At 45.3% G+C, this 23089-nt stretch overlaps 1 protein-coding gene across 3 annotated transcripts in view; it reads right to left on the bottom strand.

The window, feature by feature from the left end:
- HMCN1 (hemicentin 1) overlaps positions 1–23089 on the bottom strand; it is a 316075-nt gene that overhangs the window by 90709 nt on the left and 202277 nt on the right. For all 3 annotated transcript variants that reach the window (XR_014220481.1, XM_082225398.1, XM_082225397.1), the window contains exons 49-58: positions 19961–20152; positions 17066–17239; positions 16164–16277; positions 13389–13534; positions 11082–11232; positions 10649–10849; positions 8785–8898; positions 5445–5632; positions 4489–4585; positions 365–526 (exon numbers count right to left, since the gene is read on the bottom strand). Coding sequence is in view for 2 of the 3 variants with exons in the window: in XM_082225398.1 (XP_082081524.1) it covers positions 365–526; positions 4489–4585; positions 5445–5632; positions 8785–8898; positions 10649–10849; positions 11082–11232; positions 13389–13534; positions 16164–16277; positions 17066–17239; positions 19961–20152 (1539 nt within the window). In the remaining variant the exon portion in view is untranslated. The remainder of the gene's footprint in view (positions 1–364; positions 527–4488; positions 4586–5444; positions 5633–8784; positions 8899–10648; positions 10850–11081; positions 11233–13388; positions 13535–16163; positions 16278–17065; positions 17240–19960; positions 20153–23089) is intronic.

The raw sequence follows: 23089 nt of genomic DNA on the forward strand, positions 1-23089 counted from the left end.
ACATGCCCACCAATGGCCACCACTGACTTCCTTGTTGTGTTACTGGGATAGAGGGCAGACTCTGTTCTAATAAAAGAACCAGGTAACAAGAAAGCAATGCTAACTCATCAAGTGACTCTTCCAAATAATTATAACATTTCCTTCCAGTTCCTTGAAAGGTTTTAGGTATCTGTGCTTTTCTTCAAATGATATCATACACATGTTATGCCAAATGTATTACTGGCACTGCAGGGACTGATGAAGAAAAACACAGTGAACATAAATTTGGCCTATCAACTTTCCTTGTCAGTTTTGACAAGGTCCTGGGAAAAGAAGTGGAATCACTTGATGGGGGGAAATATCCACCATAGCAGAGTTTGCTCACCTGGCACTATAAGAGCGTTTGTGTTCAAGCTGATGGGTTTTCCATTCTTCAGCCAACTGAGATCAGGGGGTGGGAAGCCAGTGACCTCACAGGTCAAGGAGATGAAGTTATTCACCACAACAGTCAAATTCTCAGGGTTCGTGCCAACAATACTCGGAGGAACTGTCAAAAGATACACAAGCCCAAATTTTATACACTTGCCAGGAAAACCACACTAAGTTTCACTAAGCGACTGGAAAGTAAATTATTGACAGGGTCTTTCCTACCATAATGCTGGAAACCATCTTATGCAGGAGGAAAGCCCAGAAATGTTTTCCTTTGTTTGCTTGTTTACCAAGGGAAATATGTCCAGTGCCGGCCCACCCATGAGGCAAGGTGGGGCAACTGCCTCAGGCGGCAGAATCCACAAGGGTGGAAAATTCCCATTTAGATCTTTATTCCCCATTGTTTCTGACACAGTTTTCCATTCACCCCTTCTTCCTTGGTGGGGAGGTGGGTGCCATTTTGTGGTTCGCCTCAGGTGCCACAATGTCTTGGGCCAGCCCTGGCTATGCCCACACACTCACATCTGCAACACCAGAAGTGGCTGCAATGGTAAGCAGCTTTTGTGGCCGCTCAGGGCATTAGGAGGCCTAGCAAGGATTAGGATAGTGAGGCTGCTCCGAGACTTGATGTTCAACATGAAGGACTGTCAACAAAACCGGCTGAGAGGGACTGAAAGAGACTTAAGGGCCTCAGACGTGATAGACCCAGGCTGAGAATTGATAGACTGAAGGATAATTTCTGGGGATCAAAACCGGGGAAGGGGGGGAAATTTTGGAATCCAAAGGGGTATAATTATATGTTTTTATTGGATAGGTTGCTTGGTAACAATTATAAAAAATTGGGAAACTCGTGAAAGGGAACTTGGGTCGACCTTAGAAAAAGGGGTAAATGTTATGTATTAAAATGAGGTTTAGAAGTTTAAATTTGGTTAATTAAGATGATTTAAGTAAAATGTTAATAAGGGATAATTTGGGGATAAGAACTTGCTGAGTTAATTATTGGAATAGGGATGCAAGAAGGGGAGGTGGGGGAAGTCTGGGAAAGTGGTTAAGAAATCAAGGATTTAAAATTATACTTGTTATTTGTGTGTGTGTCTGTATGTGGCTGTTTATGTTTTTGTGTTTGTCAAAAAATCTCTGAAAACCCTAATATTTTTTTTTTAAAAAAAGGATTAGGATAGTGAAAGCACGAAGAACAGAACATGAGCCAGAGCTTCCAACAGATGATTTTTTTTGCTATTTTGTACACGGAGAAAAAACATACTTTGGTACTGACTGAGAGCAGAGAGCAAAATAAAGAGTCGAAGCAAAAGCCATGGGCAGTAAGCTTATCAATGGATATGGAGAGGGATCAAAGAGTGGAAGGTTTGAGAGCAAAGTTAAAGAGTTCAGTCTTTGACATGTTGAATTTGAGATGGTGATGAGACAACCAAATGGATAAATCAGGCAGACAAGGAGAGATGTGGAACTGGGCGGAGGGGGAAAGATCTTGGGTAGAGAGATATAGCTGCGGATCATCAAAATATATTAGGTACTGTCAGGGTTACTTCCAGATCCTAGCTCACAGAGGATCACGCTAGCCAGCGATCGTTAAATAAAAGTCTTTATTGAGTTACAGTCTCCATTCTCAAGCTGCTGCGTGCAACCCTACGTCTTATGCTTAGATCGGCGAAGCTCCGTCTGAGTCTCCGCCCCTTGCGCACCAACTTAATATCCTAGCCCTGCTCCACCTTTTCCGCCTGACAGTTCTCCTCTGGGTCCCTCTGCCCCCCTGGGTCTCTTCCTTCCGGGATTCTTCTGACGCTGACCCCCCTGACTCTCCTGTCTCCTTGCGCCGGGCTTTAGGACCTGGCTCCCTTTCCGGGCTGCCTACTGCGCCACCTTCCTGTGCATTTGAACTTGGCGCGCGCGCCCAACCTTCCACTTTCCGTCTAACCGTCACTTCGCTCCCCGATGAAGGTGTGGCCACTCCTGACTCGTGCCCTCCCTCCTGTTGCGAGCTGCCAGCGCTTGCTCCCTGGCGCTCTTCCTCTTTCCTACTCTCTGGCGGTGACGTTGGTCCCGATCTCCAACTGCTCCCCTCTGAGTCCCCTCTGGCTCTATCTTCCTGGGGTGTCCCCCTAGGCTCCCCCCTTGCCCTGGCCACTGGTGCTCCTTTCTGTGAATCTTCTGATTCACTGGAAAGACTCGGAGATCTCGGGTCGTCGTCATCACTCATCCTTTCTTCTGCCTCCTCCCCCTCGCTCTCTGTTTCCTCCCTTGCCCTCGCCTCTGCTCCTGAACCCCTGACAGGTACTGAAAGGAATGAGAACTGATGAGGTTACATAAGGTAACCAAGAGGAGATGTAGACAGAAAATATCAGGACATCAACAACCAAACCCACAGAGCCTTGGAAATGCACTGCAATTTTCTGAACACAGCATGTATTCTGCTTTAAGTCTCAAGCAATGTTGCCTTGCTTTATCCCTCATTTAATATTAGGAAAGCAGCCATTGTTTTTAAAAGCAGGAAGAAATGGCAGGAAATGCTTCACATCTTGGCGCTGAAGGGAAATAACTCATGCTAGTGAAGGACTATGTTTTTTGCATCAGAAGAAAGCACAAACTGGGTGGCCCTTCTCATAAAGATCCCCAGCACTGTTTTGCAAGGGAAGTCCCAGTCAAGGATTAATTTCCTACATAGGTTTTTAAGAGAAAGATGGAGCTAAACTAAATGGATCGCTTCATTTGAAATGATAGGCAGGCCTTTTAAAAAAACAACAACATGGAGTTCACAGTTGACAAGAAACATTAAGGGCAAAACAGATGCTGTGTTAAATGCATAAATTTACTTCCCCTTCCCCTTCTCCTCCTCCTGCAGTCATGAGGAGAAGCTGGGAAGCTTTTGCATCCGTTTCTAATAAACCGAAGCTTGTTATGTTGTCCAAACCCAACAATATTCAACTATGGCTTGCTTGAAATAAGTCAAATTCTAACTGTGGTTTATGAAGCTGGCTACTAACATGAGTTTGACCAAACTGTGGGAGGAAGTGGAAGACAGGAGTGCCTGGCGTGCTCTGGTCCATAGGGTCACAAAGAGTCGGACACGACTAAATGACTAAACAACAACAACAATTGTCTATGGAGGCGCAGGTTGATTCTGTTTCCAGGGCAGCTGTTTATCAGCTCCATCTGGTACTCAGGCTGAGACCCTACCTGCCCGTGGACTGGTGCATGCTCTAGTTATCTCCCGCTTGGACTACTGCAATGCGCTCTACGTGGGGCTGCCTTTAAAGGTGACCCAGAAACTACAACTAATCCAGAATGCGGCAGCTAGACTGGTGACTGGGAGTGGCTGCCAAGACCACAAAACACCAGTCCTGAAAGACCTACATTGGTTCCCAGTACGTTTCCGGGCACAATTCAAAGTGTTGGTGCTGACCTTTAAAGCCCTAATTGGCCTCGGCTCAGTATACCTGAAGGAGCATCTCTACCCCCATCATTCAGCCCGGACACTGAGGTCCAGCTCCGAGGGCCTTCTGGTGGTTCCCTCACTGTGTGAAGGGAGGATACAGGGAACAAGGCAGAGGGCCTTCTCGGTAGTGGCGCCCGCCCTGTGGAACGCCCTCCCATCAGATGCCAAGGAAATAGAGAACTACCTGACTTCTAGAAGACATCTGAAGGCAGCCCTGTTTAGGGAAGTTTTTAATGTTTGATGTTTTATTATGTTTTTAATATTCTGTTGGGATCTGCCCAGGGTGGCTGGGGAAACTCAGCTGGATGTGCAGAGTATGTATAAATAAATATTATTTCAAACAAACCACAGTTAATCTAGATTAATCACAGTTTAGGATTTAGGCACAACACTAAGCTATGGTAAATTGAAATAGAAAGTGAGTTTTCCCAAACTTTTCCTGTGAGCCATACTGCTAGAGCAGAGCAGGGAGAGGAATATGCACACCCGAGGCTTTCCCGCCACAATAAAACCATAGTTTATCACGACATCCAAACACAGTCAATAAAACATAGGAACAGATTTATTTTGCAACTGTTCTTTATATGAATATAATCAGCCAGCATCTTAGAAAATAGCTATCTTACCATGAACGTTAAGATTAAAATATTTTTTGGCACTTCCTGCAGTGTTCTCCACAGTACAGACATACCTGCCCGTGTCTGTTATTTGAGAACTGAGGATCTAGAGGGAAAAGATAAAGACATTGAAACAAGACATTTATTCTAAATTAATAATGTCTAGTCAAATATCTATGCTGGCTCATGCAACCCAGCTAAATGATCAGTATTGGTTATAGCTATTACTACTATGCCTAGTAACTTTATCCTCATCAAATGGTCATTTGCCCGCTGTGGTAAGTTGTCACCACTTAGTAAGCTGCGTTTGTAGATGCTATATTCCAGGTATATTCTAGGATGCACAGGCTTATTAAAATGTACACAGACAGAAAGCGGAGCTATGAAAGAAGGATGAATACAATTCAGAGGCTATTTGCTGAGGGAAATCATACCATCTCTGAAAAGATGTAATAGCACTGACTTAAGTACAGTGGTACCTCGGGTTAAGTACTTAATTTGTTACGGAGGTCCGTACTTAACCTGAAACTGTTCTTAACCTGAAGCACCACTTTAACTAATGGGGCCTCCTGCTGCCGCTGCGCCACCAGAGCACGATTTCTGTTCTCATCCTGAAGCAAAGTCCTTAACCTGAAGCACTATTTCTAGGTTAGCGGAGTGCGTAACCTGAAGCGTATGTAACCTGAAGTGTATGTAACCCGAGGTACCACTGTACGGTGAAAGGGAACAGGAACGGCCCATAGGAATCAAACACCATTTATATAAGGAGTGCCTAAGAATATGAAGGAATTCTATCTTACGGTAGGGTAGGCCTACTCAGGAGTTGCTATCCATAAACGGAAATCCAAGAATCACTACTTGAAAAGGGAAGGTGCTCTATACAAAGCAAATTGCTTCTGAAGCTAGATCTGGTCCACTGGCTACCATTTGGTCATTCCTCTTTTAACTGAAGTGTCTCCACTTACCTGAAGTGTTCTTCCATTGGCTAAGAATTTGTGTTGGGAGTCTTCAACCAAGAGCCGCCCATCTTTCTGCCAGGTTATGCTTGGATTAGGGCTGCCATTGGCCACACATTCCATCACTGCCATGTTGCTTATCAGCACAGTGACCTCTTCAGGCATGTCCCCATTGGCTCCATGAATGGATGGTGGCACTAGAATCGATGGAAAATGTCAAGGAGGAAGCGTTCTCTTCATGAAATTTCTAACCATCATGTCAAGCGTCTCACATATTTGCACATTTGAATGCAGGCTGAGGAGAAGCCAATAATGGCAAACTATAGTGGGCAATCCAGACATATTACAGCCATGGCTTTGACATGTATAACCCACAGTGAGTTATAATGTAGCACTTGGACTGGAGCCAATTTAGCTCCGCTGAAGCCTGGCCAAAGTGGATTGAGAGTGAAATAGAATCTGGATTTCCGATTAATACCCCAAGATGCTGAATAGTCTTACTGTGCTTAAAGCCACCATTCATAAACACTGATCAGGACTAAAAAAAACTTAAATTAGTGTATTTTAGATTTAAATATACTGCAGAAAAAAACCGGCTGCATATTAAATAAAAGAATTCAACAGAGGGGCACCTTTTCAGTGATTAATCTAACACATTTATCAGGGAAACACAGCAGCCCTAGGCCTTGCTGTTAATGAAGGCCTAATTAAAACACACACACACACACACCCCTACATGGAAAGGTACTGAAACACAACTCTTTTATTACTAGGAGATACAGAGAATGTTACGTGGTCTAGAACAGGAGGCATAGGTTTGCGTGTTTTAAAAATCCCTGTGAGGTCAGTAATGACTCCAAAGGCATAGGGCTTTGTGAAAAAGCGAAGTCAATTTTCAACAATTCTCTCACAAGGCAATCAGATACAGTGGTGCCCCGCAAGACGAATGCCTCGCAAGACGGAAAACTCGCTAGACGAAAGAGTTTTCCGTTTTGGAGGTGCTTCGCAAAACGAATTTCCTATGGGCTTGCTTCGCAAGACGACAATGTCTTGCGAGTTCCTGCTGGTTTTTTCCCCTTTTCCTCCCCTTTTTCTAAGCCGCTAAGCCGCTTATCAGCTGATCCGATCAGCAGATAAGCCACTAATAGCCGCTAATAGCACTAATCCGCTAATCCGTCAATGGGCTTGCTTCGCAAGACAAAAAAACCGCTAGACGAAGAGAATCACAGAACCGATTCTTTTCGTCTTGCGAGGCACCACTGTATCCCAGTAGATGAACTAAACAGCAGCATGTTTGTGTCACAAATGTGGAAGCAAACAACGGAAAAATAAGCTCATCTACAGTTTTTGCCTCAGCCATGGCACACTGGGATCTCACACCAGAGTCATTTCTGCAGACTGAGAGCTGGACCTGCACATTCGGAAGAACCACAAGCCCTAGCCTTCCATTTCAGTTTCGTTCAGGCGCATTTGGGGGTCTTACTGAAAGCCATGCTTGTCACTGAGAAAGTGATGACTGGTGCCCATTTCGACTGGTAGGATAGAAGACAGGGAGCCCAACACTAGGTGGCGCAAGAGCCAATGAAAGGCGGAGCCAAGTAATTCTAGTTTTGTCCCCATTCTGCTGGGACTGAGGAGGAAGCTGACAGTCATCTGAAGGCAGACTGAGGTTATGGGGCAGTGTCCCCCATTCACTCTAATGGGCAGCCTCTCCAACTTTGTAACTTTGCAGTTCGAATTGTTAGATTAACATTTGCTTCATTCTCTCTGGATGTTTACATGGAACTGCCTAGGATTAGGGGGGCAGGGGGAATGATTATGCTGATGACTCAGGGTTTCTCAACCTTGAACAGGCTGCAGGCGTATTTGGAAATCTAAGATACTGTCGTAAGCACCACAAAATGCCTGCTTCACAAAAGAAAACCTTGTGATGCACAGACAAACACACACACACACACACACACGCACACACACACACACACACACGGTCCACAAAACGTATTTAGAATGGCAGTTTCACTGTACAATGTTAGTTTGCTAGGTTTTATGGCTTATTTGTTAACTGCCTTGGGAGATGCTTTTTTGCAACGGTGAGGTGGGATAGAGATAGCATCAACAATTTTGAGATATAAAAAAGGGTGGCGAATGAAGAAGAAGAAGAAGAAGAAGCGTTTGGATTTGATATCCCGCCTTTCACTCCCCTTCAGGAGTCTCAAAGCAGCTAACATTCTCCTTTCCCTTCCTCCCCCACAACAAACACTCTGTGAGGTGAGTGGGGCTGAGAGACTTCACAGAAGTGTGAATGGCCCAAGGTCACCCAGCAGCTGCATGTGGAGGAGCGGAGACACGAACCCGGTTCCCCAGATTACGTGACTACCGCTCTTAACCACTACACCACACTGGCTCTTGCTTGCCTAGGAGTTCTGTTTGCACAAATGGGATCCTCATAACAGAGGGTCCTGGTTGCGCTCGGGACCCAAGAGCTCACCTGACAGGGTTAAAATGGGGGGGGGGGGGAGAGAGCAGGAAGTCCTGGCCATTCCCCTGGTATCATGCCAGGCTGTTTTAGCCAATAGCCGGTTGGTGGCATGATCCCAGGGGCTTTAAAAGCAGCCGTGTGGTGCAAGTGGAGCACTTGGATTTGCACGGCTGAACACCCGCCCACCCTCCCTAGTTTAGGTATAGTCGCTTGGCCTTGCTTTGGTTTGGGTCGCCTGTTTTGGGAATAGGGGCTGGGTAGGATTTTTTTTTCCATTTGGTAGATTAGCTTTTAGCCATTTGGTTTTCGCCTAGCCCTTAGCAAATCGTCACAACTTGTAAGGTGGCGGTTAGGCATTGGCTCAGTTGGATTGGGGGGAGGGGAGGTGCGGCCATCACCTGCCCCTCCAGGAATTAGGTATTCCGTTAAAGGAATCTGGGGGTCCTGGATCTCGTCCAAAGCCCGCTTGAGGGGCTAGGGCCACAGGGACCCCGGGGTGAGCTTAGGTTGGTCCTCATGGACCTTGCTCCCTCGTTTGGTGTCCCCCATTTGACGATCACCCTGAGAGGTGGAGCCAGTTATAGTGGGGAGTCAATGCCTAAGCCAATTCCGCTCATGTGATTGTATTTCAATAAAGCTGTGGCCAAAATTTGCCCAAAAACTTAAACTAATATAAGTATCTGTGTGTATTTATTTTGGGGGTGGGTCTTGGGGCCTCGAGACGCAACAGACCCTTCAGTTAGAAAGCCTGTTCCGTTTCTGCACTGACGCTCAGGATCTCTTACAACTCTAAGACTCTTAAAGGTTTTTTACCATGTCCCTTTCCCCACATTAGAAAGGCTAAAATCGAACAAAGTAAGGTGAGCTCACGAAGCACGCGGACATCATACTGGATGGAATCCTCCCCGGCTTCATTTACAGCCACACACGTGTATCGTCCAGCATCTTCACTCTGCGCCCGTGGAATCTGCAGTACACGACCTCCTAGAAAGAACACAAACATGAACTTTCTGGCATTCTAAACACAAATCTCTCCCAAGACCTGAATGAATGGATGCCTTATGAGGAACGGCTAAGGGAGCTGGGCATGTTTAGCCTGGAGAAGAGGAGGTTAAGGGGTGATATGATAGCCATGTTCAAATATATAAAAGGATGTCACATAGAGGAGGGAGAAAGGTTGTTTTCTGCTGCTCCGGAGAAGCGGACACGGAGCAATGGATCCAAACTACAAGAAAGAAGATTCCACCTAAACATTAGGAAGAACTTCCTGACAGTAAGAGCTGTTCGACAGTGGAATTTGCTGCCTAGGAGTGTGGTGGAGTCTCCTACTTTGGAGGTCTTTAAGCAGAGGCTTGACAACCATATGTCAGGAGTGCTCTGATGGTGTTTCCTGCTTGGCAGGGGGTTGGACTCGATGGCCCTTGTGGTCTCTTCCAACTCTATGATTCTATGATTCTATGATTCTATATACTTGTGCATCCCCCTCACCCACAGCCTATCCTAAAATAAAAGCATGCACCGAATTCCATCTGCAGAAGCAGGCATCTGTTTGCAGAGATAACTGAACGTTCATCATGTCTTCCTCCAAAATTAAGTTTTATTTACATTTTGGACCTAACTCATTTTGGGGGGTTTTTAAGGAAAGATCACAATGCTTTGAAACCAAAGAAAACAATGAGAAAAGGTGTTTTCGTATAATGCATATTGCCAATATAAAAAGTACGCGAGAGCTGGCCAAACACATGCAAAAGTCTTATGGCAGACCCGTGAAATGCTCAGACTCAGATTCTGCGATGTGTCTGGGGCAAGGAAGCTTTAACGCTGTACAACAGCCACTCAAATCATCTCTATATGTTTGGACTTGGCATGCAGATGGTACAGGAAAAACACAAAAGTAAGGGAGGAACTGATCTCAAAGGTATTGCTCCCCCCGAAAAAAAAATTAGTAGAACGTTTTAATACTAGCAAATTACTTTGAATGCCCTTCCCTGAATTAAACTCTCTACAAAAGACCCTATGTATTGCAATTCTTAGTTTTGTGGTTGCCATTGTTCATGTGTGTGAATTGGAAGCATATTATCTCTTATTAGCTCACACATAAATTTCTCTACTGCAACTCAGAGTGGTGACGGCACATGAAGCCAAGGATACTGGGGTGGGGTGGTGGTAGCTAATTTAATTATTGTAACAAAAATAAATATGCAAGGTAAAAGTGAAAGTGCAGGGCATCTCAGCATCCTGCAGCATTCATAAAGGTAAAGGTAAAGGGATCCCTGACCATTAGATCCAGTTGGGACCGACTCTGGGGTTGCAGCGCTTATTTCGCTTTACTGGCCGAGGGAGCCAGCGTACAGCTTCCGGGTCATGTGGCCAGCATGACTAAGCTGCTTCTGGCGAACCAGAGCAGTGCACGAAAACGCCGTTTACCTTCCCGCCGGAGCGGTACCTATTTATCTACTTGCACTTTAATGTGCTTTCGAACTGCTAGGTTGGCAGGAGCAGGGACCAAGCAACGGGAGCTCACCCTGTTGCGGGGATTCAAACCGCCGACCTTCTGATCGGCAAGTCCTAGGCTCTGCGCCACCCGCGTTCGCAGCATTCATAGGTTTACCCAAATTATTTCAAACAATAACCTTAATATAAAATGCCCTTGAAGAAATGCTTTTCTTAAGACAGTTGAGTAGACATTGGCTGGTTATCTTAATTCATAATTGCTCATCTGTTTAATACAGACCTGGCAGGATCAATACTTTATCACTGGAACTCAGAGGGTAACCGTCTTTATACCATGTGAGTACCGGAGGGGGGACAGCATTCGTCTCACAGTACAAAGAAAGAGGATTATTCATGATCACATCTTTTGCTCCTCCTCCCTGGCCATCCAGCACGTCACCATCTTCCCAGCTTCCAGGCGGTTTTCGGAAATTAGGGGGAACTGTGATAGATGACACGGGCCACAGGCAAGTAGAAAAGAGCAAGACATTTAATCTTTCCTATTCCCTTCAATTTTTGCTCCCAATATACCTAACTGCATGCTAGCCACCCATTTTGCTAATAAATAGTACAAGCAATTGCTCTCAACATATTAAGTAAACAGAGGCATATTTGGGGGTTTTCTTATCACCCAAAGAGATGGATAGGCAGGTGGAAATCAAGACCCTTTTTACCTTGGATGTTGACATCAAACTCCAGCTCATCTTCTCCGGCGATATTTGAGGCTATACAACTGTAACGGCCAGTGTCAGATATCTGAGCTGACTTGATTTGTAGAACGCGCCCACTGGCTTGGATTGTTATGTGGTCATCTGATGCAATAGGCTGTGATTTAATTATCAAGAAGCGTACATGAGAATTTCATCATTATTTTTAAATGCCCGTTAAGTGTTACATGCATAAAACGTGCCCATATTTTGTGACCCACAAAGACAAACCAGTGGCGTGGTTTTTGCACAGGAACTGCAAAACCCAGCCTGCAAGACTTTGCACTGGACTTAGAGAGCTCAAGATTCAAGTGGCTGGCTAGTGCCTAAGGATCACTATGGGGAAGGCAATTGAAAACATGTTGGGCTCAATTACTATGGGTAGAATTAAACATCACACAATGGAGATCATTGCACATAGATATGAACCAAGTGTCTGAAATAGTACGGGAGAGCAATCCTGAAGCCATTTTGACTCTCCCAATGACCTCAAATATTCCTCTGCAGTAAGGGAGGCAAATGGGGAAAGCCTTCCCATTGTCTTTTTGCTTGCAAATCCTGTCTTAAGGGCGTATTTGTGTTTGAATAGCGTGAGCCTGTGACCTGGATTCAGCAACTGAAGTATTAACCATAACTAAAGAATGGCCAGGCTTCCCAGATAATGTAATCAGTGACCATCTTCAGGTATCCTGGCAGACAGGATTTCTGCTGAAGACCGTCTCCTTCTGCGATGTATGCATGATGTTTTGGGGATTGGTCTTGGGCTACAGGGTGGGCAATTTCAAAAGTCTATATAAGGGCTTGTTCAGGGTTCTCCTCCCTCCTGCGTGTGGTGAGTGGGGACCCTGTTGCAACAGTTCCTTGAATAAAGATCAGGCTTACTAGCCACTTTGCTTCTCAATATACTCTGGTTGGCCTCTGTTATTTTCTCCTACTGATACGGAACACACCTAAGGACTCTCTACGGGCTCTGAAATACCCCATAAGGGAAAGGGAGCGGTTTTTTCTTTTAACTGTTGCATGGGGAGAAGGGAGAGCCTTTGGTGGGGGTGCAGGGTCTGTACTGGGGGGGGGGGAGAGTCCACTGCACTAGTAGGACTTGTTGCACTGGCTTATGCTAATATAACATCTTACTTCAACCTGGCCCTCATTGGGTTGTATCCAACTAACTTCTACACAGAGTAGAGCTCTGAATGTATGAGTCATATCCATTGAAGTCAATGGGTCTACTCTGAGTAGCATTAACAACAACCTCATGCCTTTGTGCACCCAGGAACCTGTTCCCCATTTCCTCTCTGCCTAGTGTTTGATATTGGACCTTTCTGTTCTTGTGGTTCTGGGGAGGCAGAAAAAACAGGAGGTTAACCTAAAGACCTCACATGCATTCGGGCTGCAAGTTGTGCAGTCCTGAAATAAGTCATGATCTAACAGTCCATTTTTCCTAGTATTTCCATCCCAGTGTTGAAGCTATTATTATTTCCCATTTGTTTACTTGCAAATGATTAAGAAGAGAGTCGTTTTAAAAGGGACCGTATCCCTTCTGCTTTGCCAACAGAAACAAGAATAATATTTCTATTAATATGCTTCCTCATATTAACTCTTGCCAAAAGACCCGCTCTGGAAAAACTTAGAGCATCCAGTTCTCAGTTGATTGGATTTACTCTTATGTCAGTACCTATAAAATTCTAGGAGCCAAGAGCAATAATCCACATGCCAGTGAAAGCAAAATATGGGACCGATTCTAAGCACAGAGTGCTAAAAAGGAAGACTAAGGAGGAGCACTATGGAATTGCAAAACGACACAGTGCAAGAGGCATTTCCTCATATGCCATCCTGTGGTTCTGAGATGGCGTGGTATTCACAGCTTTCTGCATTCCATGGAAAGAAAAGAGAACTTCCCAGGGTGCTGAATTACCGTATTTTTCGCTCTGTAAGATGCACCAGACCACAAGACGCACCTAGTTTTTGGAGGAGGAAAACAAGAAAAAAAATATTCTGAATCTCAGAAGCCAGAACAACAAGAAGGATCGCTGCACAGCGAAAGCAGCAATCCCTCTTGCTGTTCTGGCTTCTGGGATAGCTGCGCAGCCTGCATTCTCTCCATAAGACGCACACACATTTCCCCTTACTTTTTAGGAGGGGAAAAGTGAGTCTTATAGAGCAAAAAATACGGTACAATGTTTTTGTGAGATGGGATAGAGGGAAAGAAGACAGTGCTGTAGAAAACTTTGTTTCTAAAACTACTTGTTGAAAGGAAATAATTTGGTGACTGGCCTGTCCATCCTTGTACCATCTGATGCCCGCAGCAGGAATTGCATGTGCTTCACACTCCAGTGTAAGGCTGTTGTTCACTCTGATCTTCACTTCTTTAGGAGATAAACCCACTCCTGACAGGTCCCCTCTGTTTATGGTAGGAGGGACTGCACAGAAAGAAAGACCCCATTAACTGAAATATAGTTTCTCACTTCAATGGGACGGGGGTGGCGCGGTGGGTTAAACCACAGAGCCCAGGACTTGTCGATCAGAAGGTCGGCGGTTCGAATCCCCTTGACGGTTCGCCAGAAGCAGCTTAGTCATGCTGGCCACATGACCCGGAAGCTGTACACCGGCTCCCTCGGCCAATAAAGCGAGATGAGCGCCGTAACCCCAGAGTCGGCCACACCTGGACCTAATCGTCAGGGGTCACTTTACCTTTTTTTATGTGGGTGATACAAAACCTGAAATCAATGAGTTGCTTATCTTACCCTTTACTTCTCACGTCAATATCCACTGAATTATCAGAAAGGGAGTGTGCATGGGTAAGAGTGATTCAGAGCTGGTGACTTGCACCACATGAATGCCCACATCAGCAATTAGTCGTTCAGGGTAACTGGATTACTACAATGTGCTGTATGTGGGGCTACCTTTGGGATTGATCTGCAGGCTGGCTCAGGAGGCAGCAGCTAGATTGTTTGTAAAAGGTAAAGGTACCCCTGACCATTAGGTCCAGTCGTGACCGACTCTGGGGTTGCGGCGCTCATCTCGCTTTATTGGCCGAGGGAGCCGCCGTACAGCTTCTGGGTCATGTGGCCAGCATGACTAAGCTGCTTCTGGTGAACCAGAGCAGCGCACGGAAACACTGTTTACCTTCCTGCCGGAGCGGTACCTATTTATCTACTTGCACTTTGATGTGCTTTTGAACTGCTAGGTTGGCAGGAGCAGGGACTGAGCAATGGGAGCTCACCCTATCGCAGGGATTCGAACCGCCGACCTTCTGATCGGCAAGCCCTAGGCTCTGTGGTTTAACCTACAGCGCCACCCGTGCCCCTAATAGGTTGCTTGTACCACCAGCATTTAACACCCTGCTTTCAGGATGTGCACTAGCTACTGATTTGCTACCAGGTCCAGCTCAAGGTGTTGTGGTGGTAACACACAGGGTCATAAACAGTTCAGCAGCAGGTTGTTTCAGGGACCACCTTATCCCTTATAGGACCCCTAGACGGTTAAGTCCAGTCAAAGGCGACTATGGGGTTGCAGTGCTCATCTCACTTTCAGGCCAAGGGAGCTGGCGTTTGTTCACAGACAGCTTTCTGGGTCATGGACCCAGCAGGACTAAACCACTTCTGGCGCAACGGAACACCGTGACAGAAACCAGAGCACATGGAAAAGCTGTTGACCTTCCTGCCGCAGCAGTACCTATTTATCTACTTGCACTGGCGTGGTTTCAAACTGCTAGGTTGACAGGAGCTGGGACAGAGCAACGGGAGCTCACCCCGTTGCGGGGATTTGAACCGCCGACCTTCCGATTGGCAAGCCCAAGAGGCTCAGTGGTTTAGACCACAGCGCCACCCGCATCCCTTATACATCCAGTAGATTTTTGCTGTCTGCAGGAGAGTTAGTTTCTCTGAAAGTACCAAAGATTGCAGAAGCCTGTGCCACAGTAACTCAGAGCAGGGCTTTCTGTGTGGCTGCCCCTATTGTGTAGAACAGTATTCCTGTTGAGGTACAACAAGAGGCCACCATTTGCCCTTTCCTCTAACAACTGGATGTTTTTGTTTTGATGGGCTTTCCAGCTGAAAAATCTAAGACAATAGAAGACATGACATACACATGAAACAGATGCCTTCTTTATTTTTTAATGAAATGCAGCTATGGGTGTCTGCAGTCTTGAGAGGAAGCATGGCAAAGGCTGCTTAACTGTTTCTTCTCTAGTCTTTTTTCCCTTCCACTCAAAAATATCCACACTTCAAGTTGCTTTTCTGCCTGTAGGCGGAAAGTTCTTTTCTACAGCACCTGCAACAACAGGTGCTGGAAGCTGTTTTGAATGGGGGAAATGGCTGGAAGAGAAAAGGTTAAGCAGCGTCTCTTCCACTACCAACCTGGCAGGCTGCTCCTTTCCCTCAGACATATAAGCTCCCTGCTCCAAGCCTTTCCCCTGCTGCCTCGCTTGGCGCTAGCATGCCAAGGGAGAAACGAAGCAAAACAAAATGTAGGCATATGGCTTCACTTTGGTTCATAGGTGAATGTAATGGATTTAGGGGTTGCTCATGCGTAAGTTGCCGCCACTGCTGCCGAGGTTACCTGGTTAAACCCTTTCTGACTGAACAGCCTCCAGCATCGTGACTGTCTCAGTTGCTGGCAGAATCCGTCAGTGGGCGTTTCTTGAACCTTTTCCAGCATAAAAGTTCCTTGACGCCAAGTCTCCTCCTACTCTCCCTGCGTGGAAGTCTTCTGCGCAGGGAGGGTGTGGGCAGCGGAGTACCCGTACTCTCTCCGCTGGTCTCCGGCGAGGAGTCTTGTAGCCTCCTCTCCGATCCCCCCATCTGCCCCCTTCTCCACTGGTGTTACGCTGATTTCCTTCCCCAGCAGATGGGCTGCCTCTCTCCCTACTGGGACCCTCTCCGGCATCCCTCTGGAGCCTTCCCTCCGCCTCTAGCTCCGATGGCAGTTCCCTGACAGTGAATAATTCAGTTATTGAATGAGGCTGCATTATAAATCCCAAGCAGCAACGGAAAGAAAACTTGGGGCAAGAAAATATAGGGATTACAGCAAGATTGTTAGTGTGCTTACTGTAGACTTTGACTTCATAGTGTTTTAACATTTCCCCCGCTTCATTTGTAGCTATGCAAGTGTATCTGCCAGTGTTGTCTTCCTGGGCATTCAGAATCTGTAGAGTTCGACCACCTGTGAAACAATATGGTTTGTTTAAATTAATGCTTGTATGCTTTCCTCTGAAACAGGCATGAATCAAGGTTGGCTAACAATGTCAATGAAATAAAATGAAACCATGCTTACTTCATTACATGCTAAAGCTGAAGAACTAAAGGAATTCTTGGGAGCTGGGCTCTAGCTAGAGTGATTCTGGACCAGCCTTGGGTCTCCAGATATTGTTGGACAACAATTCCCACCATTCCTGACCACTGGTCTTGCTAGATAGTGATGATGGGAGTTGTAGTTCACCTGGGGCCCCAAGAGTCAGAAAGACTGCTCTAGACTGTCACTATTTTGCGTGTGGGATTCAAGGATAAACCAGAACTTCAGGTTTACACAGTTAAAATAGATTAAAAGGTTCTCTCTCTTGTAATGAGAATGAAGCTCATGTAAGTCAACGTTCCTCCAAAAAAAACATTCCATATGGAAACAAAATGCCAGGAAGAAAGGTTCTGACCTAGTCTTCTCCCTCATGTGTTCATTCTTATGTAGAGGGAATATTTAGAGGTTTAGTCGATCTGATTGCTCCTAATGCTTTTGGGATAAATGAAGTGGTAAAACGTTTTTTTTAAAAAAACCAACTGCAATCGTCCTACCAGAATATAGCTGTACAAGATGCAGAACACATTAAATTCTGCCCACATGAAGAGCAGGAATTGAGTAAAACTTGTGCATCACTTTTTGCCCCACCTAGACTTCTCTGAGTAATACAGTGACAAAAACTGCAATCCAAATAATATAAAGAAACAAAAATGTATTACCTGGCAAAATCCTGATATTCCTATTCGATTCTATGGGAGCTCCATCTTTTAGCCAGGTGATCGTAGCCGGGGGATAGGAATAAGCCTCGCAAACCAGTGATGTGGGGTTATTCAAAATAACTGTGACTTCTTCGGTGCCCCCGTCATTATCTGCACCCACAATAGATGGAGACACTGAACAAGAACCGGGAGGTGGGGAGGGTGGGAAGAAGATGCATAAGAGAAAAGTAGAGAGACTGGTTCCTGTGGATTCCAGCTGCATATTCAACACAGTGACCACATTTGAACCTTGGATGGTGATGGTAAGGAAGTGTGTACATTTGCCCCAGCAGAAAACATCTGGTATATCTGCTACTAAATCTAAGGGCATATCTAGTTACATCCATAGGAATATACATCAAATTTCATTAGGGTGTGCACCTAGGGATTTTTTTACTTTTATTTTACAGACAAACCTTTATTGAATACATAAAGGTTAAAGGGACCCCTGACCATTAGGTCTAGTCGTGGCTGACTCTGGGGTTGCGGTGCTCATCTTGCTTTATTGGCTGAGGGAGCAGCGTACAGCTTCCGGGTCATGTGACCAGCATGACTAAGCCGCTTCTGGCGAACCAGAGCAGCGCACAGAAACTCATTTACCTTCCCGCTGGAGCAGTACCTATTTATCTACTTGCACTTTGACGTGCTTTCGAACTGCTAGGTTGGCAGGAGCAGGGACCGAGCAACAATTGAATACATACTCTGCTATAAAGGGATTTATTTTTATCATCAAACAAATTAAAACTTAAGTAAACTATGTTTTTTAAATTAACATCTAAACTTCACCTTGAAAATACTTTAAAAAATGAGACACAAAAAACCATTATTATTTTCTTGCTGTTGTGATAACCAGGATTATAACAAAGATACAGTCAATTTTCATGATTGTATTTAACCAGATAATGAGCTAACCCAAATTGAACAAAACACATTAAGGTTTCTGCATCTTCCTGTCCTGGTGTGAGCAAAAGGTGAAGAGTGGAGCCTGGGTGGAAACAGAACCATGAGACATTCCAGCCTTTTTATTCTGCCTGCATCTCTGCGTCTGCGTCTTCCTTCTGCCTTTTCTCTCACCAACCGCTGCTTCTCTCACCACAATCCCATTTTTTTAAACATTAGGGTGCATCTGGGCACACCCCGAGCATAACATCCCAACTACCAAGAAATTCTGAGTCGTACTTTTGTAGGAAGCCCAAGGATCTGTAACAAAATCCTCACCACCACCACCACCAACCTACAATTTCCAAAGATTCCTGGGACAAGAACTATTTATATTTAAACCAAGCACCAAAAGCCTGGTGAGCAGCTTTGCACGTAGCTAGGGATGGACGGACCCGCCATTTTCATTCTCTCATTTTCCTCATTTTTCCAATCTTAAATTCGGTTCCTCACATTTCCCTAATAATTTGGGTTGTGTTTTTAAAATTCGCACGAAAATCCATCTGCCGAGATCATATAACACCGGTCCTGAAAGACCTACATTGGCTCCCAGTATGTTTCCGAGCACAATTCAAAGTGTTGGTGCTGACCTTTAAAGCCCTAAATGGCCTCGGTCCTGTATACCTGAAGGAGCGTCTCCACCCCCATCGTTCAGCCCGGACACTGAGGTCCAACGCCGAGGGCCTTCTGGCTTCCCTCACTAAGAGAAACCAAGTTACAGGGAACCAGGCAGAGGGCCTTCTCGGTAGTGGCGCCCTCCCTGTGGAATGCCCTCCTACCAGATGTCAAGAAAATAATCAACTCTCTGACTTTTAGAAGACATCTGAAGGCAGCCCTGTTCAGGGATGTTTTTAATGTCTGATGTTTTATCACTTTAATAATAATAATAATAATAATAATAATAATAATAATTCTGTTGGGAGCCACCCAGAGTGTCTGGGGAAACCCAGCCAGATGGGCGGGGTAGAAATAAATTATTATTATTATTATTATTATTTTCCTCTGTTATATAAATGCATTCACATTTTTATTGCTATATGCTGTGATGGGAAAGAAATTTGGTTCAGTCACATTCACACATTATGAAACAGTGGGCATAGACACACCTCCATTGCTGGGCTACTTTCCCCAGGGGAAACCTGTTCATTAGCACTGAATCAGAAAACAAAAAAACAGCAATTGGGTCGATTTAGCACTAAAGACCTGGGTTCCCAGGGGAAAGTGGAGGGGCAAGGGGAAAACTTCTCAGCCCTGTCCTTTCTAGGCACAGAACAAGCAGAAGTATTGGTCCAATATGTGAACCAAAATGCAGCCATCCTTCAAGCTTCAGATTTCTCCAAATTTTGCAATTCACTTCCCTGACCAATGTATACAAAAATGCATATAATAGAATGCAAAGGTAAAGGTATAGGGACCTCTGACCATTAGGTCCAGTCGTGACCGACTCTGGGGTTGCGCGCTCATCTCGCTCTATAGGCCAAGGGAGCCGGCATTTGTCCGCAGACAGCTTCTGGGTCATGTGGCCATCATGACTAAGCTGCTTCTGGCGAACCAGAGCAATGCACGGAAACACTGTTTACCTTCCCACTGGAGCGGTACCTATTTATCTACTTGCACTTTGACGTGCTTTCGAACTGCTAGGTTGGCAGGAGCAGGGACCGAGCAACGGGAGCTCACCCCGTCGCAGGGATTCGAACCGCCGACCTTCTGATCGGCAACTCCTAGGCTTTGTGGTTTAACCCACAGCGCCACCTGCGTCCCTATATAATAGAAAGGTGTGTATAAAAGTGGATATATCACTAAGAATGGCATAGAGTTGTGCAACACGTTAGGGGAAATTGCATGAAAAATATTTTACTGACATATTCCGTCGAAACAGATCTGCCTTCTTCTATGGAAAACACACAGAAATCTTACCAAGTACATTAACACTGAAGGTTTTGCTCTTGTCTCCAGCTGTATTGGATGCAATGCAGGTGTATCTCCCCGTGTCAGATACTTGCGTATTTGTAACCTGAAGAAAGCGCCCGTTGGATATTAACTGATGGCTGTCATCCTCTAGGAAAGGTTGCCCATCTTTTAACCATGTGATCTCTGGGATAGGGTTCCCTTTTAAACAAAAGCAAAAACAAAAAACAGCAACATATATTTGTAACTGTTAATGACTTCTAACACTTCATTGTTCAGGAAACTTTAAAATTAAAATATAAAGTGAAAACTAGATATCAGAAAAAGATATAGATACATAGATATAGATGATATAGCTATAGTTATAGCTATAACTATAGATATAGATTTGAGGAACAGTATAAGTATAATGCATACAGGTACAGACTATTTTTTGTTGGTAGGTAAGGGTATTTTTTTTAAAAAAAAACCACAGAACACTTCTTCAGAGAGCTATTATGTACATGTCTGCAGAGGCAGTTAGATGTGAGCCCAACATCAAATGCAAAAAATATCATGGATTGACTCCAACTAAGTTTTACTCAGAGCTGAGCAATTGAAATTAATGGGCCTAAATTAGTCATGTTCATTAATTTTAATGGGTCTACTCTGAGTGGGACTAGAACTGAATACAACCTTATATTCCATTAGTAGATAACTTCGGAACAGCTCTGTGAAATTCAATAGTTGTTGTTTTTTTAATCACCGGTTTGAATTTGGTCTAAGATGATATACATTTGCCGTGGACATTTGCAAAGCAAACGTGATAGCCATTTGTCTTAAAGGCAGAATTATTTTACACCTGAGTTGCTTCATATTGTGTTGGCCACTATCCCACCTTCCTACTGCCAAGTTTGCCTCTGTATACGCAACACATTTTCCTACCGCAAAGTAAAAGTTTACAGTAATTCTGTGGTGGAGAAAAATCACAGTGGGCTGTATTTACACAATACATCTTGGCAACGGTTTGGTGCAGACATAACACTGGTTGCCTTTAAACCATGCTTTGCAATTCTGGAACCAAGCTCCCTTCCATTCCTTCCTTCCATCTTCATTGCAAATGCCCTCTCTCTCTTTATCTGTCTTAACCATGGCTCAACATTATATGCGCATCAATGCTAAACCAAGGTTAATGTCAACCAGGGCTGCCCTTGTAACCAGAGAATGAAACAGCCTTGGGAAACTTTGTCAAGAGGAAACTGTGCCAGCATTAACCTTGATTACTAACAGCGACAAACCTAGACAGCATCTTAAAAAGCAGAGACATCACCTTGCTGACAAAGGTCCGTATAGTTAAAGCTATGGTTTTCCCAGTAGTAATGTATGGAAGTGAAAGCTGGACCATAAAGAAGGCTGGTCACCGAAGAATCTATGCTTTTGAATTATGGTGCTGGAGGAGACTCTTGAGAGTCCCATGGACTGCAAGAAGATCAAACCTATCCATTCTGAAGAAAATCAGCCCTGAGTGCTCACAGGAAGGACAGATCCTGAAGCTGAGGCTCCAGTACTTTGGCCACCTCATGAGAAGAGAAGACTCCCTGGAAAAGACCCTGATGTTGGGAAAGATTGAGGGCACAAGGAGAAGGGGACGACAGAGGACAAGATGGTTGGACAGTGTTCTTGAAACTACCAGCATGAGTTTGACCAAACTACGGGAGGCAGTGGAAAACAGGAATGTCTGGTGTGCGCTGGTCCATGGGGTCACGAAGAGTCGGACACAACTAAACAACAACAGCAACAACAACAACTGACAGAGAACATGCAACATAAAACCTGCAGTTACCGCAGCACATTTGGGACCCTTTTGTGCAAAGCTGAACTTTCCATGGCTTTGTACAGCACAGTTACGCAAGCCATGGCTTAAGAATCACTCCCTGGCTTAACTAAGGAATCTTATGCCATAAAATGTTGAATCGCATTCGAATTTGGCACAGTCTAGGAAGCAGCGAGAAGTTGCTGTTTCTAAGGACGCTGCTAATGACCTGAAATGCCTTCAGCTTGCAGCATTCGAAAGCTGTGTTCCTGCTCCCAGTTCCTTCTTCATCTGCCAACTCCAATCTCAGTAACAGTGCAGAAGGAAAGATGAGCCCCTCTTTGATACAAAAGGGGAAACTTACGTCTTTGGTCTTTGATCATAGTTTTGCTTTGTCTAGAACTTGTGTGTTTGTGTATGGAATAGATGGTTGGAGGCCATGTTCATTCTTCATTGGGTTTGGGTTTTTTGCCCTGCCCACTATTGGAATATGACCACTGAAAGGTTGGCCAAGTTTGAAGCTGCCCCTCAGACTGAAAGCAATTCCCTGCCCCTATACTAAAGGTAAAGGTAAAGGTACCCCTGCCCGACCCCTATACTAAATGATATTAAATTATGAAGTTAAACAATGAAGGGAGGGGATCATTCAAGACAAGAAGAAGAAGAGGAGGAGGAGGAGGAGGAGGAGGAGGAGGAGGAGGAGGAGGAGGACTCTGTGAGGTGAGTGGGGCTGAGAGACTTCAGAGAAGTGTGACTGGCCCAAGGTCACCCAGCAGCTGCATGTGGAGGAGCGGAGACGCGAACCCGGTTCCCCAGATTACGAGTCTACCGCTCTTAACCACTACACCACACTGGAGAGGAGGGATAGCTCAGTCAACACAGCAGGAGACTCTTAGTCTAAAGGTTGTGGGTTCAAGCCCCACGCTGGGCAAAAAGATTCCTGGACTTGATGACCTTCATGGTCCTTCAAGCTCTACAATTCTAGGAGTGTGAATTCCTGAATCTTCTTCCCCATTTGCAAACCATGGTATGTGTCAGGGAACTGCCATCAGAGGCAAGAGGAGAGGTAAGACACTCCAATGATGCAGGGGAGGGAACTAGCAAGGAGAGAGAGAGAGCTTCCGCTGGGGAAGGAAATCCAGGGGACACCAGGGAGAAAGGGGAGGCTGAGAGTACTGCGGAGGGGAGGCTCCGAGACTCTTCCAGTGAAATCAGCGGAGAGCGCACAGGACCTCCGCTTGGCACGCCCACGCTGTGCAGAAGGCTTCCGCACAGAGAATCTAGGAGGAGACTTGGCGTCAAAGAATTTCTATGTTGGAGGAAGTTTAGGAGATGCCCACTTACAG

This window comes from Podarcis vaucheri (assembly GCF_965113315.1).
Source record: "Podarcis vaucheri genome assembly, chromosome: 6".
NCBI classification, from domain to species: Eukaryota; Metazoa; Chordata; class Lepidosauria; order Squamata; family Lacertidae; genus Podarcis; species Podarcis vaucheri.